The 13,697-nt window shown below is 49.2% G+C and overlaps 4 protein-coding genes across 4 annotated transcripts; 2 read left to right on the top strand and 2 right to left on the bottom strand.

The window, feature by feature from the left end:
- Positions 1-3,982: 3,982 nt before the first annotated feature.
- AKAW2_21100S (putative acetate kinase) lies at positions 3,983-5,470 on the bottom strand (the record flags this gene model as incomplete). Its single annotated transcript, XM_041685887.1, has 5 exons — positions 3,983-4,027; positions 4,107-4,484; positions 4,535-4,607; positions 4,659-4,721; positions 4,776-5,470. 5 exons carry the CDS (start codon positions 5,468-5,470, stop codon positions 3,983-3,985), a joined length of 1,254 nt encoding a protein of 417 aa, XP_041539926.1.
- A 723-nt stretch (positions 5,471-6,193) lies between these two features.
- Positions 6,194-8,726, top strand: AKAW2_21099A (putative phosphoketolase; the record flags this gene model as incomplete). Its single annotated transcript, XM_041685886.1, has 6 exons — positions 6,194-6,513; positions 6,564-6,716; positions 6,765-7,074; positions 7,125-7,745; positions 7,806-8,631; positions 8,689-8,726. The coding sequence occupies 6 exons, from the start codon at positions 6,194-6,196 to the stop codon at positions 8,724-8,726; spliced, it is 2,268 nt and encodes a 755-aa protein (XP_041539925.1).
- Positions 8,727-10,255: 1,529 nt separating this feature from the next.
- AKAW2_21098A (RTA1 domain-containing protein) lies at positions 10,256-11,291 on the top strand (the record flags this gene model as incomplete). The annotated part of the gene is made up of 3 exons (XM_041685885.1): positions 10,256-10,478; positions 10,538-10,630; positions 10,693-11,291. The coding sequence occupies 3 exons, from the start codon at positions 10,256-10,258 to the stop codon at positions 11,289-11,291; spliced, it is 915 nt and encodes a 304-aa protein (XP_041539924.1).
- A 1,016-nt stretch (positions 11,292-12,307) lies between these two features.
- Positions 12,308-13,428, bottom strand: AKAW2_21097S (uncharacterized protein; the record flags this gene model as incomplete). The annotated part of the gene is made up of 2 exons (XM_041685884.1): positions 12,308-13,059; positions 13,125-13,428. 2 exons carry the CDS (start codon positions 13,426-13,428, stop codon positions 12,308-12,310), a joined length of 1,056 nt encoding a protein of 351 aa, XP_041539923.1.
- Between the last annotated feature and the right edge of the window lie 269 nt (positions 13,429-13,697).

Below are 13,697 nucleotides of genomic sequence, written 5' to 3'. Positions count from 1 at the left end.
TTTACATAGACGGATAGTAAGCACCAGCTTAACCTGTCTCTCCCCAGTAAATATGTATGTGCGTTGGGTGGAAGGGGACAGTGTGAATGAAGCAAATCCCCGAAAAGCTGAAGTGAATGATCAATTACCATTATGGGTACAAGTATTTCCTTGCTGAAAGGTAGATTATTCCCTTGTTCATCACCATCTAGCACTATAGCACTACTGTTAGCTAAGCTCTCAATCAAGGCGGCAATTCTTCAGTTCTACTCCGTACAGCTAGTACTATCCATCCAGGTGGAACACGTGCCTTGACAGTGGCGTTAAAACCTGAACTTTAAGGCCGGAAAATCTTACTAGTCGGTTGGTACCTGCCAAGACTCTAGGCAAAGTTCCTGGGCTGAGCTGAGCTGAGCTGAGAGTTGAGCTATCTGTCTGTCTGTCTGTCATTCAGTCAATCATTTTAGTGTTTTTGCTCCCATAACCCAAATTCAATAATGCAACTAGAATCCAATGCGACATGACTGATCTAGCGAGAGATACAGAGAGTACTCCGTACAAAGTAGGTAATTTGCAGTTTTCTTACTGTGTACATAACAACAAAACAACACGTCCAACCCGTTATCCCTAACCAGGTAACGATATTCACCCTTCTTCTTTCTCTTTTTTCCTCTTTCTCTCACACACACACTCTCTCTCTCCCCCTGATCCACCTGAGTGGTAACAGACCAAAGAGAAAACTCGATAACCCTACAGAACTACAGCACTAGAGGCGCGCGGAATCGCAGCCGGCTTTCCTTAAGTGTCCACTCTCGTCCACGGGATGGCGTTCTAGAAGGGGAAACTTGATCGGATCGTCTGCAAATCCTTTTGGGCTCTCGGCTCATTATTACGAACGGGGCTGAATTGAATGAAAGAATACAAGGAAAGGGGAGGTGTGTGTTTATTTATTTATTTTTTTTTTTTTCTTTTCTTTTCTTCCCAATAACAGTGCGGACGGATGATGGCGACTTTCTTTCGATAGATGGATTTATTTTGTTGATGATTCACCTGATAAGGATGTCCCGTGTCGCCCTGTCAATGTTTTCTTTTTCTTTTCTCTTTCTCTTTCTTGTGATTGCTATCTTTCGGTTACTCTTTTTCTTTTCTTTTTCCTCTGCTGAGGGTGATCTTCTAGATTGATAGATAGAGCGAGAGAGAGAGAGAGAGAGAGAGAGAGATAGAGGATGGGGAGGCGCGCGCGGACGGACGAACGGGAATACATGATAGTTACACAGCTCCAGCTACAGTAAGTCAAGGGAGAGAAAGAGAAGGGAAGGGAAGGGAAAGAAAGAGGTCCACGGTGGATGTATCAAGTTCCATGTCAATCCAACTAACGCATCCACCCGCCACTCTGGAACCTCATTTCGCTTCCCCGTTCCGGACCATATTTCAATTCCCCTTTTTAGGTCATGGTGCATCCCTCCCCCCCCGTCTCTCTTCCCCCCCGTATCACCTCAACACATAATTTCTTTTATTTCTTCAGCCACCCAGCAAAACCACCAGATTGATGCGTGATGATCGCCTTGCCCCGTCCGTCAGCCTCATCGTTAGTCTGGATGCTGAGCGACCCTCCATCCGTCCCAAAGGGAAGGGAAGGGAAGGGGATTGAAGGGGGCCCGGTCCATGCATCCATCTGACAGACTTCCCGATTCGGAGTGATGATCTTCAGGTCGCGTCCGTGGCGGACCCAGCTAGCTAGCATTATTTTCTTTCTTTTTACTAGAATTATTTTTTCTTCCTTTACTGAAGAAAGCTAGATAGTTAAGTAGTGAATGAATAGATAGATCAGATCATTCTTACAGTAGCTGAGTTATTTTACCTACACCTATCTTCCCGGAGATGATGGCGCAAGTGAGCGATCATACATCTCCGCCGAGATGAGGCGGTCCCCCCCCCGGGGGCCTCCACTTCTCTTCTTTCGCCCATGAAAGCAATTGATCTTAACTGAGAAAGTTCTAGAATGGTTGCTATGCGATGTGTATGGAGAAGTAGGAGTAGTACCTACCTCTTTAGGTAGATGCCTGGATCCCTTGTCAGTGGAGCCCATTTCCTTCACACGGCATATGGCAGCTATACACATCCATTTTTAGCTGCCATAAAGATGCTCCACTAGAAGAGATTGAACATCCATGTCTGCCGTCAAAGTACGGACTTCACTTCATATTGTAGTAGATAGTCTAGACTACATAATAGAACCGGAGCATTATTCTTATAATTATTATTATTAAATCAGTAGTATTATTATTATTACTTAGTGTTACTATACATGGATGGCCCCCCCGCCCCGTCTAGACCAAGTGTTGTTGTCCCAGCTAACCCTCTAGCTGCATGAGCAGTGAGTGAGTGAGTTACCCCGATAATCGTGCATCTATCTATCTATCTTTACTTTTGTTCTTTATCAGAAGTACGGCTTGACTATTGGTTTATCCTGTCAGACGGAGATGAGTGACCAACTCCGCGGGTCGAACTAATTTCTTTTTGCTTTTTCTTGCTTATTCTTTTCTTGCTTCCTTCTTTCTTTTGCTTTTCTTCCTGTTGATCAGGTGATGGGGGGAAGGAACAAAGCGACGACTAGAGGAATTTTCAATGTCTAATTGGATTCCCTATCAAACTCTGACAGAGTGAGTGCGTGAGTGAGTGACACCCACGGGGTCATCATCACATCAACATCAACCATCATCTACCGACTCAACAACCATCATTATTAGCATGACTATCCATCCAACACTAACCCCTCTCATGGAGTATCCCCGAACCACCGATCCCCAGAAAAGAAAAAAAGAACAACTAACCACCCAATCACAACCCCCTTCATCAGCATGATTTGCCACTTTTATCTACAAAGTAGTACATTCTACACATTCCTATCTACTAATAAAGTCGGATACTACTAAAGTGTGTTCAGATTAAACTTCTCCCTTTGACAATTTTCACCATTTCAAATCCCGCGGAGAGGATTACACGCCACCCGGCCCCCGGCCCCCGGCCCCCTTTAATCCCTGATGGAAGTGTCCAGACTGTCGGGTCCGAGACGGAGGGGGAGTGGTATGGTAGTGGTAGTGGTTGATGTGATGTGATGAGATGTGATTATGGTTTCACTCTTTGGATACGCTACGCTATAGTGCTGGGCTGGGCTGGGGGTAAGACATGCTTCGTATTCTATGATACTGTGTTTAGGGTTGGAATAAAGATAGACAGGGAAGGATGAGGGATGATGAATGATCTGTCAAGTGTCTAAACAGTTATACTGAGGAATTGGTATTGGTGGTGGTGGTGTCTACTTGGAACATCATGAACTTGATGGAAGTTCTTGGCGATGTAGATGTCAAAAGGCTCTACTATCTTGTAGAGATACTACGTGTGCCAATCAGATTGAGTCTTCATAGTAAGTACTTGGTATGTACTGAGTACGGTAAGCGGGGTTTATACTTACCGATGTTAAGTTAATGCAGGGATACAGGGTATATACCTAGTATAGTCCTAACTAATCAGTAAATACCAGTTCTTTGTTCTGGCAGTTGTCAATGACTACAACTCACTCTCTCTCTCAACGGATAATGTTGGCTGGCTGAGTCTCGGGTTCCTCGGTGACTAACGTGATTGGAATGTTATGTGATGGTTTGGTTTGTTGGGAGATGCTCTTCATTCTTTCAACTCGGTTGTTGGGTGAGGTGGTCACCATCCATTCATAACGTCTCTTTTTTCCTACTGTTAGGAAACTAATATTACACTCTCATGCTTTGTATTACTTAGAAGAGAGTGATTAGGCTAGACTTAGCCGTCGTAAAGTGGAAGATGACATTTGAACTCTGAACTGTAATTCCCATACAGGAAACTGCATGCCTGAGCAAAGGGATGCCTACATTGGGTATGAGGTCTTATGACGAGTTTCCTAGTTCGATTCATTACTTCGTAAGTAGATACATGCCTCTCTCTGGTAAAGTGACAGCAGGCCATCTGTCTACGACTTCTCATACTGATTGACACATCCGTATGCCATCTCGAACTATGTATCCATCATTAGTAACCACATTCACATGCACAATCGAGTATCATCAAAGGGGTGGAAATGAGGTATGCCTCACCTGTTCATCTGTCTGACAGATCAAGACCTTAGGACCCTTGTCATCACCCCGAGAAATATCCACTACCGTCTCCCCATCCCCTGCACCCTTGTCATTCTTCCCCGGATCAACCGCACATCCCAGGCAGCGACACCTCTCCATAACTGCTTTTCGAAGCAGCGCGCTCTTCTCGCCAATTCCGCCTGCGAAGACAAAGGCGTCGACACGGCCGTCTAGCTTTACAAAGTAATTGCCGAGGTAGCCCGCGATGCGGTCAACGAGGATGTCGAATGCCAGTTTATGTTCCCGTGTCGGTGGGTTCTCGACGGCGATTTGGGCAAAGTCGGTGGTGCCGGTCAAGGCTTTCCAGCCGGACTTTTTGTTGAGAATTTCTTCGGCCTGGTCATGCGTTAGCGGAATGTAGCTATTGCCATTAAGTGCATACGTACCGTGCTGATGTGCATTTCTTTAGTGCTGGCAGGACTGAGTTTGCCTGCATCGTTGGTGTAGTGGAACACAAGGCTGGACTACTGTCAGTATGCAGTTTCCTGAGCAGGGCATATTGGCACTCACGATGGATCAATGTCTCCGCTTCGTGTAGCGCCTGGTAGTCCGGCTAGCGGTGTGAGTCCCATCCTACGTGTGAACTCGTCAGTATAGATGGTCATTGACAAAGGCTGGGAATCTCACGTGGTATCAACCGATTTACCATCCTTGATGGCACAGATAGAAGCACCGCTTCCGATATGCATTGCGATAATATTGGTCTTATCAGCAGGTTTGTTCAGGAATTCCGCAACAGAGCGCAGAATGAACGAATAACTGATGCCGTGGAAGCCATATTTCCGCAGCCCGTTGGACCTGGCTGTCTTCTGGTCGATTGGGTAGGTCTTGACATGTTCGGGAAGAGTTTGATGGAACGCAGAGTCAAAGAAGGTGATGCTCCTGACGGATGGAATTTCCTTTCTGCAATGCCGTATAATCTCCAACGCGGAATAATTGTGCAATGGAGCTAGGTCTTCCAATTTCTCGAGATGATGATAAGTTTCGTCGGTGATTACAACAGACTTGTCGTAGTCTCCACCGTGCACCACACGGTGGCAGATATAGGCTAGATCATCTGTGCTGGCGACTTCGGAAAGCTCGGGATCAGAGATGCAGCGCTGAAGCAGAAATTTGAAGGCATCTTGAGGAGTACTGATGCTTTCCTTGAGTTCCTCTTTGTGTTGCTTGTCGCCACTCGTGTATTTCAGCTTTGCTGGTGGGGCAGTGATACCGGAAACCTGCGCGGCAGCAATGACCTTTGGGGTCTTCTCGTAGGTATAGAAGGTAAGCTTGACCGACGAGGATCCGGCATTGACGGAGAGGATGGATTTGCGCGCCATGTTGTTGCGGAGCAATTGGATGCGGGGACACGGTGTGTTAGCTTGCTGGCTGCTAGAGAAAAAAGAGATTCAAATATAGGCTTTCTAAACCCTTGTCGGGCCTTGATCTCGGAAGTTGTGGGTTGATGCTTGTTGGTGGTGGCAGCTCAGTTCCCGGTTGCGACGGGGGGTGATGTCACTCCCCGAGTGACGTATTGCCAGGGGTCTCCATACAACAACAACCTCACCACCTCGCTTCCCTGTTCTTATTTTAAGCAGTGCAGTCGAGGCAGTGGTATGATCTCCTTCTTTTACCATCTTTGACAGCTGCAGAAAGTGGCCTAGACTCTTGTTTCCACGTGCTATTAGATCTACCCCTCCATAGACCCTAGGATCTCGAACGGACCCTAATATTTAGTTCCACGGATATACTACCTTTTGTTTTACCAAGCGACCAATCTACATCCATCAAATCACCATGCCTGGAGAGGTCATCGATAGGCCAAATCCCAAGGCTGAGCCTTCACATATCCCCGACCTTGTCAATCAATTGCAGGTCAAACTCCAAGAGACGAGTTTGGAGGAATCTGACTACAATGCCCTGCTGAAATTCCGCCGAGCAGCGGCCTACATTGCTGCTGGTGAGATCAAGGCTCCCAGATTTTCAATCTACATTCACTGACCCGTCACAACAAGCAATGATCTTTCTCCAGGACAATGTGCTGCTGAAACAGAATCTGAAGCATGAGGATATCAAGCCAAGGCTTCTTGGTTAGTATCTTCAATCTCCCGATGTTGTCCTCTGCACGCTCCGCTCACAGATCTGTAGGCCACTGGGGAACATGTCCCGGGTTGATCCTCATATACTCCCATTTGAACTATATCATCAGAAAGCATAACCTGGACATGTTGTATGTTGTTGGACCTGGACACGGCGCTCCAGCTATTCTGGCTTCGCTGTGGCTCGAGGGCTCTCTAGAAAAATTTTACCCCAATTACTCACGAGACATGGATGGTCTTCATGAGCTCATCTCGACTTTCAGCACAAGCGCTGGCTTACCAAGGTATGACTTTGGCTGGGCATCTGAGTTGAAGCCAATCTAACTTCTTTAAGCCATATCAACGCGGAAACCCCCGGTGCAATCCATGAAGGTGGTGAGCTGGGTTATGCATTGGCCGTCTCATTTGGTGCTGTCATGGACAATCCGGACATGATCGTCACTTGCGTGGTTGGTGATGGAGAAGCAGAAACTGGTCCTACCGCGACGTAAGTACCTAAAAATACCCCATTCGAGCACAATCTGACAGCAGACAGGTCCTGGCATGCAATCAAGTACATTGACCCTGCAGAATCAGGTGCCGTCCTGCCGATCCTCCACGTCAATGGCTTCAAGATCAGCGAGCGCACCATCTATGGCTGCATGGACAACAAAGAGCTGGTCTCCCTCTTCACGGGTTATGGATACCAGGTGCGCATTGTTGAGAACCTCGATGACATTGATGCAGATCTCCACGGCTCGATGATGTGGGCAATTGAGGAGATCCATAAGATTCAGAAAGCGGCGCGTTCCGGCAAGCCAATAATGAAGCCTAGATGGCCAATGATTGTTTTGCGCACACCTAAGGTATGATAATATCCGCCTTAACCTTGGATCTCCGTTAATTATCCTTGAAGGGCTGGTCAGGACCTAAAGAGCTGCACGGGTCGTTCATAGAGGGATCTTTCCATTCGCATCAGGTCCCTCTTCCAAATGCAAAGAAGGACAAGGAGGAGCTTCAAGCTCTGCAGAAATGGCTGTCCTCGTATAATCCGCACGAACTTTTCACTGAGACCGGAGATATCATTGACGAAATTAAGTCTGTTATCCCTCGGGAAGACTCCAAGAAGCTGGGGCAGCGAGCAGAATCCTACAAGGGCTATAGAGCACCCGATCTCCCAGATTGGCGAAAGTTTGGTGTAGAAAAGGGCTCCCAGCAAAGCGCTATGAAGACGATTGGAAAATTCATTGACCAGGTGTTCACCCAGAACCCCCACGGCGTCCGAGTGTTCTCACCAGATGAGCTAGAGAGCAACAAGCTGGATGCAGCACTTGCGCACACGGGAAGGAACTTTCAATGGGATCAATTCTCGAATGCTAAAGGCGGCCGCGTCATCGAAGTGCTCAGTGAGCACCTGTGCCAAGGCTTTATGCAGGGATACACGTTGACGGGCCGGGTGGGCATTTTCCCATCGTATGAGAGCTTCTTGGGAATCATCCACACCATGATGGTGCAATATGCCAAGTTCAACAAAATGGTATTTGTCTGCAGTGCTTCTTCCTAGATCGCCCGATACTAACAGATACTGCCATGACAGGCTCAAGAGACGACCTGGCACAAGCCGGTCAGTAGCATCAACTATATCGAAACGAGTACATGGGCTCGTCAGGAGCATAATGGGTTCTCTCACCAGAACCCATCCTTCATCGGAGCCGTGCTCAGGCTGAAGCCCACCGCCGCGCGTGTCTATCTGCCCCCTGACGCTAACACATTTTTGACCACCCTTCATCACTGTCTCAAGTCCAAGAATTACGTCAACCTCATGGTGGGCTCAAAGCAGCCAACTCCTGTGTACTTGAGTCCCGAGGAAGCAGAGAGCCACTGCCGAGCCGGCGCATCGATCTGGAGATTCTGTAGCACCGACAATGGGCTGGACCCGGATGTCGTGCTGGTTGGCATTGGAGTCGAGGTGATGTTCGAGGTCATCTACGCGGCGGCCATCCTCCGCAAGCGTTGTCCAGAACTCCGGGTGCGGGTGGTCAACGTGACCGACTTGATGATTCTGGAGAAGGAAGGTCTACATCCACATGCATTGTCCACCGAAGCCTTCGACAGCCTGTTTGGCTCGGACCGGCCGATACACTTCAACTACCACGGATACCCGGGCGAGCTGAAGGGTCTGCTCTTCGGGCGGCCCCGCCTGGACCGGGTTTCAGTGGAAGGATACATGGAAGAAGGAAGCACGACGACGCCATTCGATATGATGTTGTTGAATCACGTCTCACGATACCACGTGGCGAAGGCAGCCGTGATTGGGGCGTCCAGACGGAATGAGAAGGTTCAGATCCGGCAGCACGAGCTGGTCAGCGAATTCGACCACAACATCTTGGAGACACGCAAGTACATTCTGGCCAACCGCAAAGGTAAGAGCTTCACCTGCCGTGAACTGGTCGAATATTGCTCATACTGACTGTGCACAGATCCGGATGATACGTATGATATGCCCTCGTTTGAATGAGTCCAAATGAGTAGAGTCAATGAGATGATTCAAGCGTGAAGCATATGAAAAAGACATGACCTATTATTAGCGCTAGAAAAGAATGAATATTAGTGTGTTCGTCTTTGTGCAGCCGCCGGGGATGCCATGTTGATCAGGCAGGGATAACAATAGCGTAGTCATCGCATACGGACGTAGAGATTTGACATCTAAGTTCTCACTGGCGGGACTAGACTCGCATCGTCAAGAAATGGGTGAATCTAAATTTGATTTGGAATTGTGAGAGGCAGAGACTTCGTAGCTGAAGGCTGCGTGGGAGACAGAGAGGGAGAGGGAGGGAAGGAGGGATGTGAAGTATTATATTGATGCCTGAGGCGGGCAGCGGGGTTGCCAGACGCGCCTTCCGTATTTGGATGTTGCCGGTGCAGGAAGTTCTCCGCTCTTCCCTGCATGTGATTACCGATCAATATTCTTTCGCTTGCATTTAACTCTCCCTGTCTAGTGTTGACTAGGGTGATCTGGACGACGACCACATCCCATCCATCATGTCTGATCGAAGCCTAACTTCAGGTTTCATTCGAAGTTCAGCAACCTAACATCGGGCCTTATCATAGCTCCGATCCCGTCCCAGAACTATCTACTATACTCCGTGCTGTTCCTTATTGCTGCTATGGTAAGCCCGGTGGACGGACTCCCGGGTTCCCTGTTTCCCGATCGGTCTTGGCCATGCATCACTGCCTGGGCTGCATGGCATATATTGATTCCACTGAGTTTAGCAGTGACACGGCATAACGGTCTTAACCACAATCCTTGATAGTCAAGGGTCCTATCAGATGAGCTGCCTTACAGCGACAACAGGATGATCATCTTAGGGAGGTGTCTGTTCACAATTCTATCGCGAAACCGTCTGATGGAAAAGGCCGGAGTTACCGGCTTCATGCGAGACGCGCTAAACCTCTTTGAGCGAACCTTGCGAGCTATCATCTCGTCCCCTAACTCTTTTTTGGGTCTCGCCAGTCTGTTAGCCGAATGAAGTGCTTGCTTTTGCAAGGCAGGCCCTGCCTACTCTCGTGAGGTGCAATCAGATTGCTCCCTGCAACGGGTGTCCCCGCCGTACCAGGTGGCGCCCAGAGACGGGCAGCCAGGAGGACGGGGATCACTATTGAATGGACGAGAATAGAGTATGGGGGCAGAGTTTGGAAGGATTTCTATCACAATTCTTCCCATTTTTCTTCTTTATAGGCAGAGCCTCTCCTTCCTGATGCCCGTCTTTCCTTTTCTTTTCGCCGATTGGTACCCCGTGCATATTCATACGCATATATCCATGTCCAACAGCAAATAGCTCAACCCCTCTAGGCTCGATTAGCGCACAGCCTGCCCGTTCGGTGTCATTCGTTTATTCCTGTTTTCTGATCGTATATTAATCTGCAGCGTGTTTCGCTGCCTCAAAACCGCTTTCTCTCCTTACTCTGTCCACAGACACACTTGGCCTCGCCATATAATCTTCGGCATACTTGGTCTGGACCACCTTGGCCTTCATTCACGCCAATATGTCGAGCCTTGACTCTACTGCGGAATATGAATTCAAAAAGCAATTGACCTATGGTTGTCATGCAAAGATCGATGGCTACGGCACATCGTATGGCTACGTTCCCTCGCTAGCTGCCGGCATTGTATTCTGTGTCCTCTTCGGTCTGTCGATGTTGCTCCACACATTGCAGCTGGTGTGGAAGAGGACCTGGTGGTGCGCTGTCTTCGTTCTTGGATGTATCAGTATGCCAACCCCTCCTACAAGAGTCCCCTTCAACCGTACGCTAACTCGGCCATCACAGCGGAAATCCTGGGCTGGGCAGCACGTACCTGGTCTGCTGAATGCCCATACAATGGAACCGCCTTTCTCATGCAAATTTCTACCTTGATCATCGGTACGCAAGCTGGAACACGTATATCCCATTTCATGAAACAGAAACTAATTGCCTCTCTCTAGCCCCCACTTTTTTTACCGCCGGGATCTACGTGCTCCTGGGCCGTTTCATCCACCTGTTGGGGCCCGAGACCTCAATTTTGAGACCAAAACTCTATCTCTGGATCTTCGTCACTTGCGATATCATTTCATTGGTCGTCCAGGCTGTGGGAGGTGGCATGGCGTCGATGGAAGTAAACAAGGTCAACGGCGATACTGCCCCAGGCACACACACCATGGTTGCCGGTATCGTCTTCCAGCTCGCGTCTATCACGGTCTTTGTTTTCCTCGCCGCTGATTTCGTCCGTCGCACTCTCCGTATGCGAATCCTGCAAACCATGACTGGCACGATCATCCCTCTTCTCGGCGCGATGATCTTCTCGGTCATCTGCATCTACATTCGGAGTATCTATCGAACCATCGAGCTGTCGCAGGGGTGGTCTGGCTACTTGATCACGCACGAGCGGTACTTCATCGTCCTGGACGGTATCATGATGGTCCTAGCGGTTGGTGTGTTCAACATCTTCCATCCAGGATGGCTGCTGCCTAAAAACGAAGTCAAGCCGTTCCACCGCGAGATCTACTCTCCTGATGGGGTGGCTAGTGGAATGGAGATGCGGTAATCTTGTCGCTTCTCGCCTTTCCTATTTCTATTCCAGACATATATTCACTGACCCCATTTCACTTTTTTAACCTTATTCTCAACGCCATGAATGCGAGTCCACGTGCTTTGCCTCTGGTCTCTGGTATGTCAACGCAGCGTTTTAAAAATGGATAGATGGATTGGAGTGTGGCATTATGTAATTAGCTTTTCCTTTTCAACTTTAATGAACTAGATGATTCCCCTGCCCCAGCACCATGGAAATCAATCAACTATATTCAACTCAACCAAAGGTATACTTGACAATCACGACAATCATAGCCAAGCAGTAAAATAACTATTCATTAAAAACATAACATCGTAACATGGCCCCAAAGACCAGACCAGACAAGATACACCATTGCCCCAGATAAATCACCTCAACTCAACGATCAACAAACCCCAAAAATAAGACCACCCGCTGAAACACACCAACTTGAAACACGCCGCCGAAACACTTGACCCCGGAATCAGATAGATACCCTGTCCCTGTCCCTGACCCCGATCCTGATACTCAGACCAAACCTTAATTTTTTTCTCAAATTTCCGGGTTCCGACTATTTTCACGTTTCTTTTTTTTCTTCGTTCCTTGTTTCGCAAAACGCCACGGCTGGGATCGTAATTGGACTAAAGCAAATAACAAATAATGAACGGCAAACAGGAAATGACAAAATCAAGAGCGCTAACTAGCTAGCTAGCTAGCTTGTTGGTTGTTTGGTTGGCTTTCGGAGAAATAACTAACTGACTGAACTAGCTGACAGCGGGAATGGGGAGAGAGAAAAGGGGAAGAAAACCACATGGTGTGAGAATGTTGCTTTTGCTTCTGTGTCACGGAGATACGGCATCTCATCTCATTGAACAGAGAGAAATGGGCGGAAAGAAGAGGGAAATAAAGAGTTCAACAGGAAGAAAAGAAAATAATACCAAGTGACATCATCATAAATCGGATGAAAGGAACTAGTTTTTCTCTCAACCTGATGATGAATGAAGCTGATGGAACTATACTCCATCCACGGCCTCAATCCATCCAAACATCGCGCCTGTAATAACCGCCGCGATGGCCCACACGGCACCCCAGACCATTGCGCCTTCGGCGTCCACCTGGTTCACTGTCCCTGCGACCTGCACGACTGTGTTCGCGAACAACATGCTCGCCAGCAGAACGGTGCGGGACACCAGCACTTGCGTCTTGCGGGACAGGGTGCCCCATGTTTTGCGGTAGACGGTGTAGGCTAGGTACTCGCCTTCGGGGCTGGATGTTCCCTCCTTGTTCTTGTTGTTGCTGTTCTTCTTGGAGTTCCTGGAGGATGCACCGGTCGAGCTGGCGAAGAGGAAATCGCGCGCCGCCAAGCCAGCGGGGAGGAGGGAGAGGAATAGACCCGGGAGAGCGGCGGGACCGGCGTGGATGGCGGTGACGTCGGGGATGTCTTGGAAGTGGGTGACGAGGGTGGTGGGGAGCCAGGGCGTGGCGTAGCTGAGGGAGAGGGTGACGGTGAAGATGGCGGCCGCGGCGATGGTGGTGTAGATGGTTGTCGGGCGGTCGTTGAGGATGGAGCGGTTAGGGATGCGCGTGGAATCCGAGAAAGAGTGGAGGGGAGTGAGGTTGCGAAGGAGGACGAAGGGGAGGGTGGTGGAGAGGAGAGTGATGAAGTAGCTGGTTAGGATTGTGGTTGGGCGCAGGCTGTAGAAGGTCGAGAGGAGGCTGAAGGTGGGGAGGTGGGTGAGGTAGGTGAAGGAGAGAACATCGCGGCCTGTGGTATTTGCTGGATTAGCTTCACTGATGATGATATGAAGTTATACGGGGATGGAGGGATACCGTCAAAGCCCATAATCCAGGCAAGTCCAACCTCGACGGCCTTCCAGGCCATCAGACCTCCTACTTCCCACCATGTCTCGAGGTGTTTGCTCACGCGGCCTAGTTCGCCGAGGGTGATCCCCGTCGTTAGGGAGAAGAGCGTCGAGCTCAATGTCAAGCTCCCGAGCACGGCGAGGACGAAGCGCACGGCGGGGTGGATGCGGTCCAGGCGCGTCTTGTGACGCAGTTGGCGCGTCGTCTTCTCGGCGGTATCGTCGTCGGCTGCTGTTACAGCGGAGAGGACTTCTTTCTTGCGGGGAGCCATTGCTTTGTTGGTGGGTGGGATTGCTTTCGGGGATGGAAATCGATGGTGTGATGGACAGGGTCGGAGGGATCAGGAAGAGGGGAGAAAGAGAAGAGGGGAGGAAAACGAGGAGAGGAAAATGACAAGCCGCGAAATAAAGATGAGGCTGGGATGATGCGATGGCCAGAATGAGCTGCCGGGCGGTGAGAGACACCCTGACCATGATGTCACCGGTGACGATGCTCCAAAGAATCCAAAGACCCCAAATGACTCGGATGAGATGTAGTTAG

Source organism: Aspergillus luchuensis, chromosome 2 (genome assembly GCF_016861625.1).
Source record: "Aspergillus luchuensis IFO 4308 DNA, chromosome 2, nearly complete sequence".
NCBI classification, from domain to species: Eukaryota; Fungi; Ascomycota; class Eurotiomycetes; order Eurotiales; family Aspergillaceae; genus Aspergillus; species Aspergillus luchuensis.
Note: the sequence above shows the minus strand (reverse complement) of the source record. Positions and strands in the feature narration are given on the sequence as shown.